General features: G+C 40.0%; 3 protein-coding genes across 5 annotated transcripts in view; all 3 read left to right on the top strand.

Annotated features, from left to right (window-relative positions):
* Nucleotides 1–4,546, top strand: part of ppp1r13bb (protein phosphatase 1, regulatory subunit 13Bb) — a 43,309-nt gene extending 38,763 nt beyond the window's left edge. For all 3 annotated transcript variants that reach the window (XM_084736965.1, XM_084736964.1, XM_084736966.1), the window contains 6 exons: nt 476–1,269; nt 1,648–1,785; nt 1,862–1,995; nt 2,081–2,247; nt 2,352–2,551; nt 2,854–4,546. In XM_084736965.1, coding sequence (XP_084593091.1) covers nt 476–1,269; nt 1,648–1,785; nt 1,862–1,995; nt 2,081–2,247; nt 2,352–2,551; nt 2,854–2,895 — 1,475 coding nt within the window. In that variant the 3' untranslated portion in view covers nt 2,896–4,546. The remainder of the gene's footprint in view (nt 1–475; nt 1,270–1,647; nt 1,786–1,861; nt 1,996–2,080; nt 2,248–2,351; nt 2,552–2,853) is intronic.
* Nucleotides 4,547–8,095: 3,549 nt separating this feature from the next.
* LOC146314607 (uncharacterized) lies at nt 8,096–11,676 on the top strand. The gene is made up of 8 exons (XM_084737087.1): nt 8,096–8,146; nt 9,001–9,596; nt 9,740–9,765; nt 9,942–10,440; nt 10,709–10,814; nt 10,910–11,151; nt 11,250–11,408; nt 11,527–11,676. The coding sequence occupies exons 1-8, from the start codon at nt 8,096–8,098 to the stop codon at nt 11,651–11,653; spliced, it is 1,806 nt and encodes a 601-aa protein (XP_084593213.1). The 3' UTR covers nt 11,654–11,676.
* A 4,810-nt stretch (nt 11,677–16,486) lies between these two features.
* daam1b (dishevelled associated activator of morphogenesis 1b) overlaps nt 16,487–23,265 on the top strand; it is a 76,596-nt gene continuing 69,817 nt past the window's right edge. The window contains exon 1 of the mRNA XM_084736849.1: nt 16,487–16,643. The gene's annotated coding sequence lies outside the window, so the exon portion shown is untranslated. The remainder of the gene's footprint in view (nt 16,644–23,265) is intronic.

The raw sequence follows: 23,265 nt of genomic DNA, 5'->3' as shown, positions 1-23,265 counted from the left end.
TTAATTTTGAGTCATTTGAATCATGTTTAATGTTTTGTATTGTGTCTCAGTCGATCCAGTTTTGTCTTCTTATATAAATAAATATACAATATACAAATAAATGATATACAAATATGGCTCATAAGACATTTATAATAAGTAATAGGTATAATAGGTATTTTATTACATGTTTTTTTTTTTGTTAGCGCATTAATTTGAAATCCCATTTTGTGTTCGAATCAAACGGAGGGACTGAACAGTAGTTATTTATATAAAGAAAACATAATTTCAGCAATCAAAAACAACGACAACCCAGTTCTGGACTGTGGCTCTGGTACCACCCAGGCTCTGGGAAGTGGTGATGAGCAACTTAAATTTTCCAACTATCTGACTTATTGATTGATCTAAAAAATAATTGACAGGTGAATTAATAATGTAAATAATGATGATGTCATTGCTCTCCTGTATAATTCCACGCTGTCTTGTTTGTCTCTAGTATACGGGAAGCCTGTTCTCCCCCCCAGCTCGACTCCCCCCTCGCCCCTGCCTTTTGTCCAGGCGGGAGGGGCCTTCCCGTTGCTCCAAGGCCAACCCAGCGGCGAGGACACTTTTGACGGAGAGTTTGAAGATCACGAGTGCTTCCAGCACCCGGAGCCCTTGGCGCCTCCTCCCAGTGTGGAGAACATCCCGCGACCACTCAGCCCCACCAAGCTAACGCCCATGGTACACTCCCCTCTGCGCTACCAAAGTGACGCCGATCTCGAGGTGCTCCGTAAAAAGCTGGCCAACGCCCCGAGACCGCTAAAGAAGCGCAGCTCCATCACAGAACCGGAGGGCCCGAGTGGCCCCAACATCCAGAAACTGCTCTACCAGAGGTTCAACACTCTGGCAGGAGGCATTGAGGGAAACGGCGGCGGTGGGTCAGGAGGTGGCAACGGCGCTGGCAATGGAACGCCGTTTTATCAGCCGGCCAATCCTCCCGGATATCTGGGAGGCGACTCTGTGGCTGATACAGACAATGGCAACCTCCCATCAGAGACGCCGCTACCGCCGCCACCGGGGGCGGAGGAGCCGGGCTCCGAGGCTCCACCTCCATCTACTGACGCCAACGACAATGAGCCGCTGCCCTCGCCACCAGAGGGGCTGGGTGATCCCGCTGAAGCAGAGGGACAAGAGGAGGACGACGACAACAACAACAACGTGGGAAGCTCTGAGGCGTTGCTGCCCAGCCCCGTACCCGAGGTCACCACGCCAGAGGAGAGCGGCACGGTGGTCTCACAGCCGCTGGTGGTGAGAGACGCACACACACACACTTATCATCAGACGTGTCACGATTCTAAAAATCCACAGTTTAATTTGACTTTTCGTTTGTCACAAGGTCACAATTAAACTTTTTTTAAGCACTTTGTTAGAGGGTTAGAGTCTTGATTTGAAAAGATCAGCAGATTATTGATTTTATGTTTTGACAACTCAAAAGTCAGTCCAGCGCACAACAAACACAAGAAATAAAGAAGTTTGCAAATGCAACATATCTCTGCGATTCAAATCAACTACCTTTTTTCTACCCAGAGGTGACTGTTACTGTTAGCATGACGTCCCAGTGTTTCGCTCTACACACTTTGAAAGTTGTAACTTGTGCTTCCTCTCTTCCTCTCTTAACCGCTGCAGGAGAAGCGCACAAACCTGAAGAAGCCAAACTCTGAGCGCACTGGCCACGGCTTCAGGGTGAAGTTCAACCCTCTGGCCCTCCTGCTGGACGCCTCGTTGGAGGGAGAGTTTGACCTCGTACAGAGGATCATCTATGAGGCATGTCGTGACCCTGTGAGTGTACTTTAATTTATTTGTAGTTGCATGTAGGATAACGCTCATCTTTTGCCTCCAGGTGGAGAATCCCAGCACTCCCAACGATGAGGGCATCACGCCTCTGCACAACGCAGTGTGCGCGGGGCATCACCACATAGTCAAGTTCCTGCTGGATTTCGGTGTGAACGTCAACGCTGCAGACAGTGACGGATGGTGAGATGATGACGTAAATTAGATTTTGCGTGCTCTGCTGTGGTATTTACATGTGTTAATGTGTGTGTTAATGTGTCTGTATCAGGACTCCGCTTCACTGCGCCGCCTCCTGCAACAGTGTTCATCTCTGCAAGTTGCTGGTTGAGTCAGGAGCCGCCATCTTTGCCAGCACCATCAGTGATGTGGAGACTGCAGCAGATAAATGTGAGGAGATGGAAGAGGGCTACATCCAGTGCTCCCAGTTTCTATACGGTGAGAAACAACCCACTCTGATGTTCAGTATTTCACGTCAAACAGCTCTTTGTACAAACGCTGATCTGTTGTTGTTTTTTTTTTTTTTGGACTCTGGCATGCAGGCGTTCAGGAGAAGCTGGGTGTCATGAACAAGGGGACGGTGTACGCTCTGTGGGATTACAAAGCTCAGAACCCGGACGAGCTGGCGTTCAGCGAGGGGGACGCCATCACCATTCTGCGACGACAAGACGACAGTGAGACAGAGTGGTGGTGGGCACGACTCGAGGACAACGAGGGCTACGTGCCGCGCAACCTGCTGGGGGTAAAAACGAAATACGTTTGTCTCATTTCAGCTGCGGGTTTAACTTAAAGCTACTACAGGGAACGTTTGTTGGACAAAAGCGGTGGTGTTTTCAACGTCATAATGACAGAATATGATGTCCAAAAAAGTTGGGACATTGTCTCTTCTACTGGCAGTGAGAAAAGGGTCAATCACCTATTTTTAACAGGTTTAGCCATGTTTTTAATGTTCATATGTTCTGTTGTCCCATCAAAAATATCATAAAAAGTCAAACTAGTCCCGTTTAACATTTCTCCTTCTCTTTCTGTCTGTTTTCTGTGCAGCTCTATCCGAGGATCAAGCCTCGTCAGCGCTCCCTGGCGTAGTGTCTCACTCCGCTGACCTCTGGCGAACAGCTGGACTAGTGACAAAACCAAGAGCAGAGAACAAAGGAGCCTGGCGCTCCGTCTTCTCCCCCGTGGCCATAACCTCCCCCCTCGGCCTTGTGCTTCTCACTAAATCCTTTTTCTCTGAAGCAGTGGGCACCGAACTCTGACACACACACACACACACACATTTACATCTGCACACACGTAGGCACACACACACACACACACACATTAAATTAAAACACAAGCACTCCAAATGCGAAAAATCTCTTGAAACCACTCCATCCTGACGCCCCGCCCCCTTTCCACCCCACAAACACTGAAACCTTCCAACCTTTTGCTCTGTCATTGTCCCGACTTGATTTTGCCCCGATTCAGTGTCAGCTCTGTATCAGACATCAACTTGAAGAATAAAACACTAACCCTTGTCTCAGTATTTCATTCATTACGTCTGTTCGCACTCCTTCGGCCGCCTCCCTTAATGGTGGCACTGGTTTACACGACGCTATGTGATGACTGGAAAATCATCTCTAATGGTGACAAGTTGCTGATTTTTCTCAGTGAAATGTAATTAGAGTTATATAAGACTTAAGACTACATTTTTTTTTGTCTTTTTTTATTTTGTATTACGCCAATTTGCCCCTTGCACGAAAAAAAACACACACAAATGTGCTCTGTTTGATTTTGCTGTAGTCTAACCACCAAAGATCAACATATATTTAACAGTTTTAATTCTGTTATTCCCGACGACGTGTTGCAGAGTTGTTAAAGGAGCGAGATAATCAACGTCAAACAGCTCCCAGGAGTTGATTAAAAGTCATCCAGGGTCCATATTATAGAAACTTCCTGATTTGCAGATCCTATCTTAGCTGTTTGGTAAAAAGCTGATGAAGTGTTCCTAAATGTTCTCAATGTTCCTCTCCTAACTGAATACAGGAAGATAGGAAAAGGCATCCTAACTTCTAAAAATCTTCAATAAACTCCCCTTAACTTTAGGATAATCTTAAAGCTGTCGTTAATTTAAACTTTTCCACACACAGGCTGTGTCTGTTTTCTTTGCCCACTCTTTCTTTTATATCCTCAGTTTGTGTTGAACATGTTTGGATCTCTCTGTAGACGTCATCAGCAGCTCTAACTCTCGGAATTAAAGAAGAAATCTCACTCCAACTTGCTGTTTGGACTGCTGTACTCATTTTGCGATGGGCAATTGTTGCATATTGCTCCTTTGATCGGGCAGAAAGTGTGTCTGCTATTTTAGCCCCTCTGTCTTTCTGTGTTAGTTTGGGTGAGTTCGCATCACAAGTTTCCCATAAAAAACATCTGGACAGGATTTTCTCTAAGTTGGGTGCCCATCATTGTTGTTTCTTTTTCTTTTTCTTTTTTCAATGACAAAAACCAACGTTTACAGAGGTGTTTAGATGACAAAAGTAGCACTGGTTGCTAGGTAACAGGCAGAAAAATTGCTAAATGCTGTTGGCTTCAGTATTTAGGATTTCCTTCCTAACCTCAGATAAGCTAGAATGAAGTAAAACTCTTAAAGTTAGTTAGGAGTTGCTTCTTTAATACCAAACTGGGAAAAATCCTATTTTCTTTACTAAAAATGGAGAACGGAAGTTTCTGTAATTCGGCCCCCTGGAGCTGAAAATGGTCGTCCATGTTAACTACACAGGCCGGACAAATAAAACAAACTTTTTACAGCAAAGATAAATATTGATCGACAGCTCACAAACTGTCCTGAGCATCACTTTAAGATGTTTTTTTTTTTTTGTTTTATTTTTTTTAATTCGGTGTCACCTGTTTTGAATGTGGATGCAGGACTGTTGTGGCTAAAACATAAATAAACCTGGACCGCCTAACAATTAAAAGTGAGGCTTCAAGATGCATCAAACTTTGTATTTTTGGCCGCCTGATTGTCCCTGAAACAAACTGCTCATATGCTGCGAAAAGCTGTTGTCATGGAAACGGGAAACAAACAGTATTTTTTTTTTTACCAAAACAAAACAAAAAAAAAGAAATGGTTGCCAAATTGAGAAGCTGTGTCCACAGCATCTGTAGAGTTTGTATAAAGGTCACAGAAGATCTCTTACCTTTGGTGTTACAGGAATTAGTAAAAAGTTGATTTATAGCTTTTAATTCTGTGGTGAAGCGGCAAGAATCAGCTTCACACAGACACAAAGATGTCCGTTCATGATGATGTGATTGTGTCAGTTCTGCTTTTTTATTTTATACTTGTTAAGTTATTTACATGTCTACTGCTTTTAATTAGTTCAGGAATTTATACTGAGTTGGACCTCACTTCAGAGATCCACACACTGTAAAAAATTAAAAGAAAAAGGGAGACAACTCAAAATTTCAAGACAACTTACTGCAATAGATTTTTAAGTTTGAGCCTAAATTAAACTCTTAAGTTTTTTTAATAAACTAAAAGCAGTTTTCCCAACCTGTAATCTTTAATTTAAATAATTTACTTTTATTCTTTAGATAAATTTGAAACTTTCACTTTCAGAAACTCAAAAAAAAAATCTAAATTTAGTCACAGTGAGTTGTGAACCTTATTTGTTATTATGAGGGTGCCTGAAAATTAAATGGTTTTAACTGAATATATTAGAATATTAACCATTATTCACTTTAATTTCAGTAAGTTTTAATTATCTCATCAAAATAATACTAAATGGTAAAACTTTTTCAAAACTTTGAGTTGGACTGAAAAATCAAAAATCATTTGCAGTAATTCTAAAGTTTGCAAATAAACTGTAAAGTTCTGCCAACTTATAATATTTAGTTGAGATCATTTACTTTTTCCTCTGTAGATAAACACAAATCTTTGAGTTCTAGAAACTAAATTTGGTCACAGTGAGCTGTGAACCTTATTTGTCGTTATTTGGATGCCTGCAAAGTTCAACTTCAAATGTTGTTTGGGGGTTTTCTAAAACTCAAAACTAAGATTTTATCAACTAATAAATGGACCACGTTACATAGGGTCATCTGTAAGGAATGACTTAAACTTTAACTGAAATTCAGTGTTTCTTTCTTTTTTATGTTAAGAGTTGGAACTAGACTGCATTATTGAACATGTGATAGAAATGTATACTGATTTGAGTGAAAACTCACATTTTTCACATATTATATTTACTGATTTTATTAGCATTTTTTCATTTCCAAAACACAAACTCTTTGCTTTTATTACAATGAACAACCTTAACCTAATTATTTTAGCTGCCTGTTTCAGCATTAAATCACTGTTAATATACAAACAAACAGTTTGATTCAAAACAATAAAATCTGTTGCAGTAAGTCGCCTAGAAAGTTTTAGTTTTCTCAACTTTTCTGCTTTTACAGTGTAGTTTTTCTGACTTCTGACTCGGTAAGGTTTTTGTTTTTCTTTCAGTTAAACTTCATAAGACGCAGTATCTCTACATAAATAGAAAACTCTCAAATATTTCATGGAAACCAGACACTGCTAACACTGAAATCACCACCACACTTGTTCACCCGCCACTAGACGAAGTTAACACTCAGATTTACGAACTTTTTTTTTTTCCTACAAGCTGCTATAAGAAGGTCTCTAGTCATTGAACGTCGCAGTAGTTTTTCTGTGGCTGTGACGAACCCCACTTGAAACACTTAATCTCAGGACCAACGTGGTGCTGCTGACACTGTTCCACCATTAAACTCGTGATCGTATTTCTATTTTCACTCTCAACAAGCGTCATCTTCACCTGAGCAGCGAACCAAACATTGTCCAAAATTTAAAAGAAAAGAGAGAAGAAAAAAAAAAGAAAAACACTATCAACCATGGGCGTGAATTATTGACAGATGAAGAGACGGTTATTGTTTCAGATTGGAATTCGCTCCAGACAATCCTGAATTTGCCCGGTCAGTCAGTTCCCTTCCTCCAGCTGCCCCCCCCTGTCAGGTACAAACACACTAACACACGTGTCATCCGTCACATGACCGAGTCCATCAACTTGTTCTGAACCCTGAGTGACTGAGTGTTAATGCCAAGTGTGCTCGTGGCCCAGGCCTCATCACAGTTTAACCTGTACATAGTGTGAGGAGATGTGTCATATGTCTGTTTGCTGTATGGACAAGTGGGCTTTCTGTATAAACGCTGTACTCACACATTCAACTCTGTAAATGTCAACAATAAAAACAGAAGCTCTGGCATGAACCATGTCTGTCTGTGTCTTATCAGGAAAATGAGAGTTCACTGTTCAATGTGTTAAAATGTGGAAATATTATTAAAAACACAGGTTTGAAGATTTGAAACTTCACGGATCCTCAGAAAGATTTACAGAGAATCAGTGGAGGGAAGTAACTAAGTACAAATACTTGATTGTACTTAAGTAGATTTTAGTATCTCTTCTTTGCTTGGGTATTTATTTTTCTGACAACTTTTTGTTTTTACTCCCCACATTTTAATGCAAATATCTGTATCAAAGACATCAAAGTCGTGTTACTATTTAGTTTGAATACATAGAAGGGGAATTATTAGTTTGTTTTGTCACTATGTGCCGCTCTCCAAACATCAAGACCGATTTCAAACTAAATAGACAACAACACAGAAAAGAAAATTCTTCACTGTGTCCCTCAGTGCATCACACACAACAGACGAAAAACAATGTAAAGGATATAATGAGATGGAAAATATTTAAATTTATCATTACAAAGTGCCTCTAAATCAGGTTTGTGGATCACACACTCAAGTATCCCCACAACCTGAATCCACGTAATTAAATAATGTAAAATAAGTAGAAAGGTGGATGTCGTTACATGTGGTGTAAAGATTTATTTGGACAGAGTGAAGGAGTTTATATGAAAGATGTGAACCCACTGTGAGCAGCTGAAACTGGGTTTGACTTGACTTTGACTTGAGTTTTATTCTTCTCTTTGAAACCGAACCACTTTGTGAAATAAAACCAGGTTCTCAGCTTCACACAACAGCAGCAGAAATATTTGTTTTTATTTAAAATTCAGACATTTTCCTTTTATGGAAACTCAGAATCCAGAATGTTGCAGAGTTCTAATTTATGCGTTAAGGTCTCACTGTGACATCATTTAGAACGTGTGACATCAGAGCCAAAAAACCTAACAGCCAGCAGACAAACTCTCATATCTTTTCGTACTTGTTGGAGAAACGTTGGTGAAACTCGTTGGTGAAAATATTTCTTGTTGGAGAAACTTTTTAGTGAAAACTATGGATCCATTTATGGCCCGTCTGTTTGAGAGGAGGAGGTCTGATGACGATGTAAGTACAACTATTTTATTTTACAAACTTTCCGCTGTTCTTATATGAATGTTATTCAGAGACACATACAGAACATCTGATTGTTTCAGTGATTTACTGTGTAATTAATTGTTAAAATAATATTAGTATTTTATATTCTCTCTGACTTGGTTTTCAAGAGAGTTTCTGTCTTGAAATTCCATGTAAAGTGCAACTTTTATCTTCTTCTGACAACTGAGCCCGCAAGTTAGTGTTTTGTACACTTTTTTTGAAAAGGACAGTTCACCCCAGATTCAAAAATAAGAGGAGATATTTTTGATTTTGTGCTGAACTGTCCCCTTAAATACAGATTTTCAGTTTAAAGGTTTAGCACACTGAATCATAGTCAAACCACTTGTGAAATACAGATTTGTTAAACCGAACTCACCTGTGTAATGTCACTCCAACACTGTCTTTTGGGGCTAAATCTGGTCAATATGGCCTGTTTTTAGCCCAAAAGTAGATGTATAAAACTGGGCCGTGTTTAGTCTGTAGCCCAAAAGTACATGTTGAAATTTGTGTCTTGTTTGGTCTGTCCAATTTAGCCCAAATGTAGCCTTTTCAATGACAACTTTTCACTTCCAATTAAAATGGGACGTACATGGACGTCCTTTAATAGTCTTTGTCTTTTCACCTTTCACTGTCAATCAAAGTCAGACACATTTGGGACGTCCTTGACTTGTCGTCTTTTTGACAACATAAAAAAGACGTCTTTTCATCTCTCACTTTCAACCAAAATCAAAAGTTTTGTACACAACTGAACACTGTCTTTAAAACCACATTTTTCTGGATGGACAACTGAACTAACTGTTGAAATGACTTCTTATTTATGACAGAGAGCTGATAACTACCAGAGACAAGATGTCTACACTAGTGAGGTCAAGATCCTGGACATGCAGAGGGCTGAGATAGAGTCTGTCAAACGTCAGGCAGAGAGGCTGTGGGCACAAAACAGAAGATGCACCAACGCTGTGCTGGAGAGACTGCGAATCTCCACCCAGCAGGACCCCGTCCCTCCACCTCAGCCCCCAGCAGTTCACAGGCAAAGGCCTCAGTCCTCAGTTCGAGGACGGAGGCTCAAGCCTATTGAACATGGAACTTTTTGTAACGGGGAGACAGCCAAGACCCAAAGACACCAGAGGAGCGTTGAATCACTGGATGACGAGCTGGACCTCCGTCCCCGGAGCTCCATCAGCTCACTGGATGCTCACACTCCAGATGAGCTGAGGGACATCACACTGATCAAAAGTCCAGTTGAGGTGTCACCTCCTCAGACGCCCGTCACCCCGTCTCCACCTCCTCCAACGCCCCCAAGAAGACTGTCCCGTCTCCCCGTGATGATGACGTGCATCGGTGGAGCAGGTAAGTTCTTCTATTACAAACTGATGAGTCATAACGGCAGAGCTATGAACTTTGAATTTTTAAAAATGAGGTTTCTATTATTGCTTAGAATCATTTAAACCTGCTGGTCTCGGTCTGTGTTACACCCCATTTACACCTGGTATTAAAATATGATCTGTATCCAGATAACGAAAAACGCACCTTAATGTTAAGGTGTGAACGCTTCGTGATCAGATCTTCCAGACGACATCTGGAGAAAAGTCTGAGTCTAGTCTGTGTTTGGTGTGAACGCAATCTGTAAAACAGTCTGGGTAACTTATCTGGATACAGATCATATTTTAATACCAACAAACTAGAACTCAATGTTGAAATCCTGGTTGGAGCTCACTGGAGGTAGAAATGTGACTGACACGTATTTTAATCCTAATCTCAACAGGCAAAGAAGTATGGGGATGCAGACTCCAAACAGTTCAAGGTAAGGTAGAGGAAATACAGAGGAGAGTTGAAAACCTCAACGTAAACGGCGTCCACCATTCGCCTCAACCACCGAAGGAACCGAAAAGGAACCCCGCAGTCAGGAGCGAAAGACTGAAGACAAAAAGACAACTGAATGTAGAGAACAAGAACACAAGGATGAACAGCCATGAACGCAGGGAGGATACCATCAAGAACGACCACGTGCAAGATCCAGAATTCATACCTGTGCCTGCAGTGACGCCTGTCAGACCAGCTCCTCCCCCAAATCGTGCCCCGCAGAAGAAAACAGGACCTCGTCGCGGGACGACTCTAAAGCCCGCCAAGACCAGCAACGGAGGCATGAAGAAAGACAGCACCTGCCAGACAGCCGACAGCCAGGAAGTCGAGCAGCTCCCGCGGCTGTCTAACCCTACGGAGGCTCTGTCCACATGCTTCAACATGATCAACACTGAGGACTGGTAAGACTCTCAACACCGTGCTGAAAAAGATTTTACAGTCAGTCAGGAATAGTCATGGTTTTAAACAGAGATAGCTGTGGGCAGCAAGAAATGTTGTGTTTCAACAATTACTCCCAGTTTCAATGTTCAGTCTGCAGTCTTGCAAATTAGTGCTTGTTTATGTTTAGCAGTGACAAAATTTGCAGCAACGGTTTGAACTGAAGGTTTATCATGTTAATGTGTTTTCTGAATAAAAGAACAGTTTAATAACACTGTCATCTCAACACAGGGAGAAGAAGACCGAGGGACTGCGAACCATCCGGATTCTGGCTCAAAACCATCCAGACACGCTGATGGTCAAACTTCATGAAGTGTGTCTGGTTCTCATAGAAGAAGTAAGTAAGACGTTTTCCTCTTTGTCTCTCTGTGTTTCTGTTCTCGTTTGTAGCAGCGTGACCGCTGACTGACGATGTTCCTTCTTACCCTCCAGGTTAAAAACCTGCGCTCTTCAGTCGCCTGCGCAGCGATGGACACCCTACGCTATTTATATATCTACCTGCAGAAAGAGATGGACCCTCAGGTGGAGCGGACAGGCATCACTCTGCTGCTGAAGATCGCACAGGCGTCTGGAAGCGTCTTCATTCAGCAGCAGGCCAACATAGCCCTGGAGGCCATGGTGCTGAACTGCAGCTCAGGTCGAGTCCTGACCCCTCTGCTAAACACAGGACTAAGGTACGACCACTTCGGAGGATCCAAATCTGTGAATAAGTTTAGTTGCCTTCAGTGGGAATGAGATATGAATGCATTGGTTTGTCTTTGTCCTTCTACAGCCACAAATATGCAGCAGTGAGAGCCGGTGCCGCTCAGCAGCTCCACCTGCTTGCCGACAGACTGGGAGCAAATTCCATCTTAACAGCAGGGAAGAGCTCCGCCCAACGTTTCCTGAAGGCCGTCAGCAAGATGTCCCTGGACGCTGCCGCCGAAGTCAGGTAAGTTATCAAGAAATGCCAGATGAGATGAATTTTGTGGTTTGCGTGAGAAATTGTCTTTGCTCAGTCTTTTGCTTTGAACACTGAGGTGCTAAATAAGAAGCGTATCTCTCTACAGGCCCCACGGACACGCCGTCCTCCAACAACTGGCCCTTCACAAGGACTTCAACGATCTGTGGAGAGACATCATCGCTGACAAGGACCGACGCGTGCTGGAGAAGATCCTGAGGACCGCGAAGGCGTGATAGGAGAGGAGAGAGAGAACACAAAGAGCTGCTCTTTGTTTTCTCAGAACCTTTAAAGACATTTGTAGTGTTGCAGTTGTGTTTGTATGTTATGTCATTTCAGGAACACTTCCATTCACATAAGTAGGGTAAATAAAGGTACCAAATAACAATTTTATTGGTATCGGTATCACTTTAAGACTAGGCTGCACCAACAAAGATTTGTTCCAAAACAAAACAAAACTTAGATTAAGCGAGAAAATCCAAATTTTGAATTGAGCAGAGCTCTGTTGCACAATTAAAAACCAGTCTCGGTTTAGTAAATCCAAGTTTATTCATGTGAACCAAACAGTTTGATCAAAATGCTTGCATAACCAAATTAAATTAAAGAAAATGTGAAAATATTAATTTGAATGCTGTCAGGACCTAATAAATATAAAAGGTGAAACAATCAAGATCTGCTCTGTATTCAATTTTAAAATTGAATACAGAGCAGACGGGCAGCACGGTGGTGCAGTGGTTAGCACTGCTGCCTCACAGCAAGGTCCTGAGTTCGATCCCCCGGCTTGCTGGGGCGGGGCCTTTCTGTGTTGCATGTTCCCCGTGTCTGCGTGGGTTCTCTCCGGGTGCTCCGGCTTCCTCCCACAGTCCAAAGACATGCATGCTAGGTTAATTAGTGACTCTAAATTGCCCATAGGTGTGAATGTGAGTGTGAGCGGTTGTCTGTCTAAAAAGTGAATCCTTGTTGGTGCAGCCCTGCCTAAGAGTGCAGGTCCTGGTATCATCCTTTTAAAAACGGTACCCAGCCCTACAGGGCGGCACGGTGGTGCGGTGATCAGCCTGTCACCTCACACAGATGGGAGCGGCCTCGACAGCAGAGGCTGCTCCTGTCTGTGCAGTTTGCATGTTCTCGCCGTGTCTGCGTGGGTTTTCTCCGGGTGCTCCGGTTTCCTCCCACACTCAAAAAAAAACATGCATTTTAGGTTAATTAGAGATTATAATCTGGCCAAAACTGTGAATCTGACCATCAATCTGACCGTGAATGATCCATCTCTTCTCTTTACCAATCTGATCATTGGCTATATGAATTTGCAACACTGATATTTTTAATAAATTATTCTAATTGGCATATTGTGTGTGTTTTAATTTTGTTTATTTTGATGTATCTGACAGAAAGATTCTTTGGTGAGTTCACAAAAAACTGAAACATCTGAATATTTTTCTCTGGGTCGCTGCTCCATCAAAGAAGGAGAATAAACATCACTGTGACAATTTCACCATTTGAGTTCTACAAAACATTAAAGTGACATGAGATTTTGTATTTAATATACTGTACTAGACATAAAACTAGTTTTGTTTTCAATGGCACTCAGTATAAAAGAGAATTTGTAAGAAATTACTAAAGTATTTGGATAAAAAAAAATAGAGTGATGAGGTAAGAACACTCATTTGCTTAAATATTTTAATCAATATTTTACTTGAAGTCTTGATAATTCACCTGAATCTGAAAAATAAAACTGACCAGTTTACTGTAGCTGATATTTAATGGTAATAAAAACATTACTGTGATGCTAACAATTACTTTTTCATTACTCTAACCTATATTAAAAGTTTATTTAGAGTTGAATGCTGTGTAGCTGCTTACTTGGGTAAAAATAAGTAAGTCATGTGACTGAATTGTTGAAGTTAGGGTTAGGGTTACTAAATATGTAATCTTATCTGAATAGATTTAGATTACTTCAAAATTAAGCATTGAAAATATTATAACTTATTAGAAATTGATTCCACAAATATTATTTTTCCTCTTTAAATATCTTAAAACATTTTCAATGCAAATAAAATGCATTTTGCATATTCAGTAGTTGATCAAATCAAATGAGTCACAAGAACAGAACTGGTACAAATTACAGGTGTTCTGTTGTGTGTAATATAATTACACACTTTTCAAATGTAATCTGGGATGATAATAGTAACTATTTTTTTGTAATCTGATAATGATGATCCTGTTGGCAGACCTCAGCCTGTTTTGGCTGCTGTGCTAACACCAGCTAATGTTATTATAGACTGACAGGAAACCTTAGATTCACACTTTTGCAACAAAATCATCTTTCTTTTTGTTATACAATCTTGTTGCATTGTAGTTCAAATTGAATCTAGGGAAAATAAAGATGCAGAGATTGTCCAGGTGTCTGTTGATGTCAGCGACAGAAGTTTTTAGTCTGTATTCTCATGCAGCCTGCAGTTTTAACATCTTATTGCAGTACACAGTATTTACTGTTTTAAAATTCATTCAACTATTTTGTTTTATGGACATTTTTGCTATCTAGAATGCAGCAATGTTGCTCTACAGGTTTAATCAAAGTTTCTAATGATTGTAAATGATTGCATTGCTCCTCCAGAGTCTATGATCAGAACTGTGTCTATAGCAACTGTCTATTGATAGCAGCAGTCTGCTATTCAGAAATAACAGACCTTTTATTAGAATTGAGTATTTACCAAACCAGTGTAATAAGTAAGTGAGCAGGTCATTATTGCAAAATAATGTAGGACCCTGACGGGAAGCAAATATAAGCAATAATGACCTGTTCACTGTACATTATCCTGCTTGTTACATGGTAACTGTCAATTTTTAAAAATATAAATAAATAAATTGACTCAAAATATTAATTAAAAAAATTATTTTATTTCTCCTCCAGAGTCTATGATCAAAACTGTGTTTATAGCAACTGTCTCTTTGTCATAGCAACAGTCTGTTATACACCAATCAGAATCTAATATTTAACAAAGCCATGTAAATAAGACCTTATGGCGGCTGATAAAACAGTACATGTATGTTGTATGAAGTCCCAACTCACATTGTGCAGTTTACATATGTGCCACCAGAGGACACCAAATGATCATCCTTAACAACCGTTACCCCTGCCTATTTCAAGTGGTATTCTAGTCATGCAGATAGCTGAGCTTTAATTTGTTCAGATTTTGTGATGTGTGTCTCTGAGATGTAAAAAATTAAAATTAAATTTGCTAAAAGCCAGCCAAGCTCTCCCAGTCAGTCTTATCACACATCAAGGTCAAAAGATCGTCACACAATGTGATTGATTTTTACAGAAAACTAGGCTCTGCTGTAAATATACACCTGCTAGTCATGTCACAGTGTTTAACCTGGTTATTTATACCTGTTCAGTCACTAAATGGAGACATTATTACTTTTAGGTTGCAGCCACAGTAGCGTTTGTTGACCAGTAGCCCTTCAGATAAGACTAATACCTGCCCCAAACATTTGAAGCGGACAAAAGATGATCCTGTCATTACTTTGCTCCCAGACTTTGTTTACATCAGGTCAGCTATGAATGTGGACTATGAGTGCAACTCACTCTTTTTCATTATTGATTAACATTCAGACACTTTGACCAACAGTTCAGAATATCTAGTTTATTATAATTTAACAAACAAACAAAAGCAGGAAATTCACATCTGAGAGTCTGGAGCTCGAACATTTTTGCCTTTATCCCTTGAAACTGATTTAAATGATTTATAACTTTGCAAAGTATCAATCAATTAATCGAATGTGACCACCAAAGCAGCGTTGGTAGACCAGTAGTAGGGGATACTGGTGGCCTCAGAGAGGGTCCTTGGGAGCCCTTCAGTGGATGAAAAATGGTTAAATGTCTTATAGACTTCCTTTCCAGTGGAGAAAACACACAATGCAGCGCCATATCGGCTGTCCTGCATGCTAAAAAATTAGGTGGCCTCTATGCATGTAAAGGGTTTAATAGTTAATTGCTCCCTGAGTGTTTTTATTGAAGAAATTTAACTGTTGTTGTTTTTTAAGTCACATAAAACATTTTCAATCTAAACCACGAATGGTTTCACTATAATTGCATCACAGCTTTTGACACAGTGGTTCCCCACCACATACAGCTGGTGCACTTTTTTATTTTTTTACCCCCTTGCCTCTCAGCCTGAGTCCACTACTGGTGGAAGAAGTATTCAGATCATTTAGCCCAAATGTACCAATACCAAATGGCAAAAATACTCCCTTACAGGTAAAAACCCAGCATTGAAAGTGTTACATAAGTAAAAGTATGCACCATTAATCAGGATAATTTATTTTAAGTATTAAAAATAAAAGTATTCAGTGCAGAAACTGGTCCATGATTGTAATACTATTACACATTATTTTTTAATACATATATATAAGAACAGGTGTATATAATGTTCTTTATCGTGTGCAATATTAAATGTCATGGGCTGTATGTGCAAAAACATTTTTTCTATCAAGTTTAATGTCATGTTTTAATACACGGTGCAATATTACTTTCACTAACTTTCATTATTATCATGTATAATTCCATTCAAAATCATGTGCTATCTTACATTCACTATTTGGAGCAATACTACTTTTGTACTTACCTACTTCTGTTGTTATTCTTTAAGACACAGTTTCTTTGCACTTACTCCTTATACACTTTATATTTTATGATTATATTTCACTTCTTTGCAGGTCTATTGTTATTATTTTATTGCACAAGAATCTCCCTCGGGCTTAATAAAGTTATATCTTATCTTATCCCATCTTATTTGATATAAAGTGTCCACTTCAGGTGAGTAGAACCACAAAGCATTTTGGGAATACTTCGATAAATGACATGGACAGAGATAAAACACGTCCATTCCGATATTTACAGCTGTAAGGCGGCGTGTAGAGTTAGCTTTGGTCACACGTACTTTAAATAAGACTCTGGTATTTCTAAGGTTCTTGTGAAAAGCGTTTGTTTACATCTTACTACAACATCCATGAGGCACTGGACTCACAACGGCTGGCGCGTGCGCAGTAACTGCCCGAGTAAAGCGATGACATCACGAGCAGCCCGGACCAACCAGTCGGTTGAATCATCTCCGTGCCGTCTGGACTCTGTTTTTTTTTTTTTTTTTTTTTTTTTTTTAACTTCTCTCCTTACCTGATGAACTCGTGGACACAGTTAGCGAGAGAAATGTTCACCGCGACGAGGTAAGAACACCGTCGTTGGAAGAAAAGTCTCACCGTAACGGTTGAGACAGTGACCCGCCTGTGCTGCCTCACCGGCCGGGCCGTTTGGTTGCGTTGTTGGTGGTGAGTGACCTCCGTACCGGTGCGGCCAGTCAAACACAACAGCCATCATTAACGTTAGCCGGGGGCCACTTCAGTCGGCCTGTTCGGCGGCTTTTTGTCGAGTTTCCTCCTCGCAGAGCTTCAGCTTCAGTGGTTGTAAACCTGCTCCAGTCGTGAGTTCGCGAGACAGAAGTCGGGTGACATTTGCATCTCCTTTGCAAACTGTTTGTTTTGTCTGCTGTGTGTCTCTGTGGTGAGCTGACCTCTCCACACCAACGGCTGCCAGCCGAGCTGCAACCCCAGTGAGACACGGTGTCCACACAGGGGACACAGCAGGAGCAGGGCTAGTGAGGAGAAGTTTAAAAGTCATTACATTCACTAGCGTGTTATGTTTTTTAATCTTCTTGTGCTCTTTACATTAAGATATTACACATATATGAAGGAGGACAGGGCAGTGTGGCTAATGTGTATGAATGGATACGGGGTTAATGTTGTGATGATAGACAATGATGGTAACTTAAAGGGATAATTCGCTACAAAATCAAAATTATATATTTGTCTCTGACCTGTAGTGTTATTTATCCATCTAGATCAGAGGTGGACAATTATTTTTCATGGTGGGTACATGAGAAATTGATCTGTGGGCCAGACACAAATGATAAAACATCCCAATAATGCCCAAATCTCTAATAATGGAATGATCAGAAATGTTTTATATAGGGCATTTCTACCGTTGTCACCCTTTCTGCGTTGCCATGTGATGAATTGTGGGCTAATATTTTATTGGCAATCTCAGAAACTCCATGTTTTACAGTGTACCATGCATGCTGCATACAGGTTGCAATGATAGTAGCAGCAACAGTGTAAGAATAACAGCATAAACAACATGGATGTGCGGCACTGAGTGATTAATGATACAGTTTAATTATAAAAGATACAGCTCATTATCAAAACCAATGAAGACAGCACTGAGCCCTTTCAAAATAAAGCTCTGATAATGGTTTAATGGTAAGCAATTTTAAAAACTCAGCAGTAATGTCTCTGTCCAGAAGACATGACCCAGTTACTCAAGATAATCCACAGACCTTGTTGGGTGTGGTTTCATGCAGGAACTACTTTCTGTCAGCAGTAGAATCTACCTGAATTACTTTATTTCAACTACAAAGAAAATAGTTCCTACATGAAAACTGCTCACAACAAGGACTGCAGATTATCTTGAGCCGTGTTTCTCAAACTTTTTTTTTTATCTTGAAAACCCACTTTTTAAAAATGACAAACCAACACAACCCAAATCACAATAGGATTCATCAATAAATCTTGGGAAGAGTTAATTTGTGCATAAATGAAAATTCCTGATCATTTTTAGTGTAATTTCTGCATCCTTATTATTATTTGGTGACCCAAAGAAAACCTCCTGTGAACCACCTGGAAATAGACATTGCTGTTGAGTTTTTCAAATGTATTTTTTGTTGCTTTTAGCGCCACAAGCTGACTGCAATCTAGTCCCATTATAGTGGAGAGAAGACAGACATCTCAGAGTTGCAAGTCTTCTTTGATTTTGTCTGCACCTCTGGTCTGTGGTCTAGAGTTTATACTATGTGATGGAGGCACAGTGTCTTCTTACTTCAAATGTATCTTTGGCATTTGTGTTGTTTTTATTTCTTGTTGCTTATCTGCAAAACGTACTCTGATACCGATATAACAGCAGTGAGCTAATATTGTGCGATATATCTGTTCAGTCGATTTATCAGCGAGGCTGTAATCTGTAGGCACACAGGTCCACAACAAATGCTTGATAACCTTTATCTCGCCTGTACAGTTTTGAACTGAGCTGTAAAATATGCTGTGGGAAACAACAACATTGCACATGACCTAAAACAAAATGTTCTGCCGTACCATTCTCATGCCTGATTGATTAATTGAGTTCAGTCACAGTTGCTTGGTCCTCATAAAGGGCCTCTTGAGCCGGTCAGACACGAGATACTTCACCTGTTCTGAGTTAATATTCACTTGTATCACTTTGCTGTGACTCAGTCATGAAAGCCATGAAGTTACAGGTCAGTCAGAGAGCACAACACAGATTATCACAGCATAATCATTCTGGGGATAGGCTTATTCTACCCAGTTAGGCGCATATCAGAAAAGGTTTGCATTCCCGAGAATTAAAACGCTCTAAATCATTGAGGGGCCTGTACGTGCTTGTAATGGGCCGCTGCCTTGTGAGAGGGCTTACTGCTGTGGTGTGATCTGCAGACATGTTTTCACTGTAAACACGGGAGAAGCTTTACATGATGTACCATGCTGTTATTTTGTCCACAGTTGTAATGCTCAGACAGGGAGTTGGCTGGTTACAGAGCGGCCTGGACAGGCCCTGACATTTGAATTGCGTGTCTTGTTTTTCTGAATCAGTGCACATTGCAGATGATCAGTCCTTTTTTGCAACTGCATGATTTCCCAAGTGCTTGTTTGTGGGTTTGTGCTTAAGCCTTTCTATTAGAGCCTTGGTAGACTTTTTTCCTTTCTCTTTTGCTATTAATGATTTCGTAGGACTCAAAAATAACACCAACTCATTCAGCAAACATTCAGCGTTAATTTTAGCTCCAAGTGGCCAAAAGAAATCAATGAATGCAGGTAGTTATGTGAAAACAAAATATTGTTCTAAATAATAAAATGACCATGATATGTCATCAGAGATTAAGGAAACATTAAGTTGAAATACTGTACTTAACTGCTTGTTAATCTGAATTATGCATCTGCAAATAAAAAAGTAAAAGTACACTTATTGTCATTTTCGCCAAGACAAATGGCACTAAAACAACATTTTTCCTGGACAAGTGAAAGGCAAATTAATTTGTCTGAAGGAGTGCCTCTTAATGTCAAGCCCTGCAATATTATTGGCTGATATTCACTTGTCACAGATACATCAGCTTTGGCATAAATATTGGTAGATTAGCAATTGGTGGCCCCTGTAGTTCATTTAAACTATAACTATGATCAACGATTTGCTACTTTTCTTCTTTTGGTTTTGGCTTGTTGGTTTGACAAAAGAAACTTGACAAAAGAACATGTAGATGTTACTTTGAGCTCTGGGAAATTTGATGAGCATTTTTTTTTTTACAATTTTTTGACATTTTTTAGACTAAATGATTAACGAGTTAATCACAAAAATAATCATCAGATTAATTCATAATGAAAATAATTGTTAGTTGCAGCTCTAATCACAGATATACCGGTATTGGCAGAAATATTGGTAGATTTGCAATCAGTGGCTTGTATTGTCTGATTAAACTATAACCCCATTTGATGCCATTCATAATGACAAAGACTCTGTTTTCCTGATGAGACAAGTTGTCACATGTGTATGCATATACACGTATTGAATCTGTTTTATACAGGCCTAACCCAGTCTCATAAATCACAAATTTCTCTCAAAGGGCTTTACATTTACGATTATATGACTTATTTATTGTGCATTAGGTTTTTAATGGTGAACCACATCAGCCCACCTGAGGTAGTGAGTGTGTTTATCCTACCATTAACATAAAGTCCTCATTATCTCTCCTTGCCTGACAGATGAGCAAACACAATAGGCTTCACATGTACCTTGACAAGCTTGTTTCTCTGTTAGTTCAGCATATTAGTTGCTGTTAGCAGCTTTGCCAGTCAGCTGTGTACCGACGCTTCCTCTACAGAAGCACAGCCTTCGGCTACAGCAACTGCCGTCTTGTTTTGTTGGCATTGGCACCGGCCATTTGTTGATGTTTCTCGTCATCCACAGACACTCTCTGTGCTGCTGACGGAAACAGAAACTGACAAAAACTGTCCTTGGTGAGACTGACTGCAGCATTGTGGCTCAGTTTCAGTTGGCACTGTTGGAGAACCGGAGCACACATCAGTCAGTTGTATCTGCTGGGATTTAAGCCGCTCTGTCCTTTAATTTCCTCAGTGGTGACCATTCTTAACCCTGACAGCAGGCTGAGCTAGGCCTGGGCAATAAAACAATAGATGTTTCAGCAATAGCAAAAAGAAAATAGTTTAACTTAAATGTATTAAAAGACCAGTGTGTAGGATTTTCAGTAGCAGACTTCAACCAACTTGCCTGCTAAGCGTGGAGGAGAAACTATGGTGGCTGTGAAAAAACGCAAAAGGCCTTAGAGAAGAGCCAGAGTTTGGTTTGTCCATTCTGGTTTACTTTAGAAACATACTTATGCAAAATGGCGCCCTCTGTGGCAGAGGATCTCTAAATCTAAGTCTATAAATGTGACGCACTTAACCTTTAAACTGTCATTAAAGCACATGAAATATACGCCCTGACTCACATACAGTTTATTACATCCCTTGATAATGGAGCGTGCGGCGAGTTAACACACAAACTGCTAATCATTTGACAGGTGTGTTGTTTACTTCCACCATCTATGTGTGACGTGTGTTGGGTGAGAAAATGAGTGCAAACGGTGAGGAACTTGTTTATATAAAAAAAGGACAGATCAGATTTTTTTAAAGTTTAGTACCTGTTTGCATTGATAAATAAAGTGCTTAAATTCAAAGTAAAGTGGTTAAACCTTTTTTCTTCCAGTCTTGATTGAAAATAGGCCATTAAAAATGATCAATAATTGTTGATATCGACTGAAATAAAACATTTTGTCAGGATACATTTTCCAGCTATATAGCCCGGCCCTAGTTTGAGCTGTAATGACGTTCAAGAAAGTGAAAAAAATCTGACTTCTTGCTGTAGTTCTTCCACCATTCACAGACATCAGACTTTGCCAGTGAATGAGGATATAAAACTGTTACAGCTGCCATTGAGAGCTTTGTAAAGTATTTAATGATAAGATGGTGAGGTAATGTATTAGTCATCTCTATGAACTGATGATGAAAACTGGCAGAGGTCTTCTGTTCAGATATAACGGTAAGGTAATATATTAGTCATCCCAATGAATTAGGTCTAATGACGGGCTGCTTTTTGGAGCCAATGTCCATACCAATATTAGGGAGTAAAAAATTTGCACTGATTTCAGCTCCTCAAATGTGAATATTTTGTGGTTTCTTTACTCTTCTATGACAGTAGACTGAATATTTTTGGGTTGTGGAAAAAACAAGACATCATGCTGGACTTTTGGAAACAGTGATCAATGTTTATCACCATATTCTGACATTTTATGGACCCAACAACTAATCAGTTAATTGAGAAAATAATTGACAGGATCAAGTATATGTATACTGCAGCCTATAAAGTTAACAGAAACAAATAATCTGCATTATGGTCTGTTTAAAAAAAAAGTTTTCATAAGAGCGCACATCAGTCAACATATATGCCAATACCCATATAGACTGATGTCTGCATCATAGCCCAGTATCATATCTGTGATAGGCCAGTATCGAGCTGATAGTATCGGTCGATGGTTGACTGATATTGTCAGTCGGGCACTAGCTGAAACTAACAAGTATTTTTATTATTGATTTTCTCGATTAGTATTTTGGTTCATAAAATGTTAAAAAATGGTGAAAAATGCTCATCAAAAACTCAGAGTCATGTTCAGAGTGATAACGACAGTTAATAATTTAATAATCGATTAATTGTTGCAGCTGTAATGAAATCAGACGAATGTCTTCTGTTAAGTCAATCTCACCAAAGCTGTCAGTCCATAAACAGTGGCAGTGTATTGTACCTGGTGCTCTTCTCTCTGTCAGCACACAAACACTGCTGAAGCTCTCTTGGGGAACTGGGTTAATGAACTGAGTGTTACGTTTCACAGGACTGGCAATGCAGCAGGAGGGGGTGCCCAGCCTCCATGGTTGGCTCACATTAAGCACTGCAGAGTGAAAGGCTGAACAACGGCACCAACAACAGGGGGGAGGTATAGACTAATTATTTTTTCAATGGGGGGTGTCATTTAGGAGTGGCTGTAACACAGCTGAGCCCTTAAGGCCGCCATATGTCAGCATGGCTGCTGGATGTTGTGGTGGCATTAATGTACAGAGGCAGGTGTGGAACCACAGCCCTGTAATGACTGTTTTCCCAGTGAGCATAATGAAAATGTTCATCCTTATTTAAGATGACAGTTGTAATATCAGCTTTTTTCAGTGTCTGGGGCTATATTAGGGATATACGCTGAATGTTGTTACTGTAAATCATACACTGTGGAAACTTGTTTAACTATTCCACATGCACCATGTGTTAAAGCCTATAATTACTTTGTTAAGCATTGAGTAGATGTATGCTCTCTGAAATATGCATGGATGATTTATTATTGTCAGTAAAATAATTAAGAGTAAATGGTTACAGTATGAGAGAGTAGCAAATCCAGTTTGTATACATACCATAGTTACTTGACTCGACTTTAAGTTTGACCGAAGTTGCGTGTGCCACACTCCCATTAATTCACTTTCTGTGCTCCTTCCATGCAGTGGGTTGGATGACTTTACAATATACTGTGAGATATATATATAAATATAAATTTGTCTACTGTCAGTGATTTTATCATAAAACACTACGGAAGAGTATAAAGGCAAGGCATAAGGAAAGGGTTGAAGCATTGAC

The sequence above is a fragment of the Lutjanus erythropterus genome, chromosome 15 (assembly GCF_056507025.1).
Source record: "Lutjanus erythropterus isolate fLutEry1 chromosome 15, fLutEry1.hap2, whole genome shotgun sequence".
NCBI lineage: Eukaryota > Metazoa > Chordata > Actinopteri > Lutjaniformes > Lutjanidae > Lutjanus > Lutjanus erythropterus.
This window is presented reverse-complemented; position numbering and strand designations above follow the sequence as displayed.

Coding starts and splice junctions, on each gene's coding strand:
- LOC146314607 (XM_084737087.1), top strand. CDS start 8,096: ATGGATCCATTTATGGCCCGTCTGTTTGAGAGGAGGAGGTCTGATGAC. Junction 9,766..9,941: donor CAGACGACATCTGGAGAAAA/GTCTGAGTCTAG, acceptor TAATCTCAACAG/GCAAAGAAGTATGGGGATGC. Junction 10,441..10,708: donor ATGATCAACACTGAGGACTG/GTAAGACTCTCA, acceptor ATCTCAACACAG/GGAGAAGAAGACCGAGGGAC.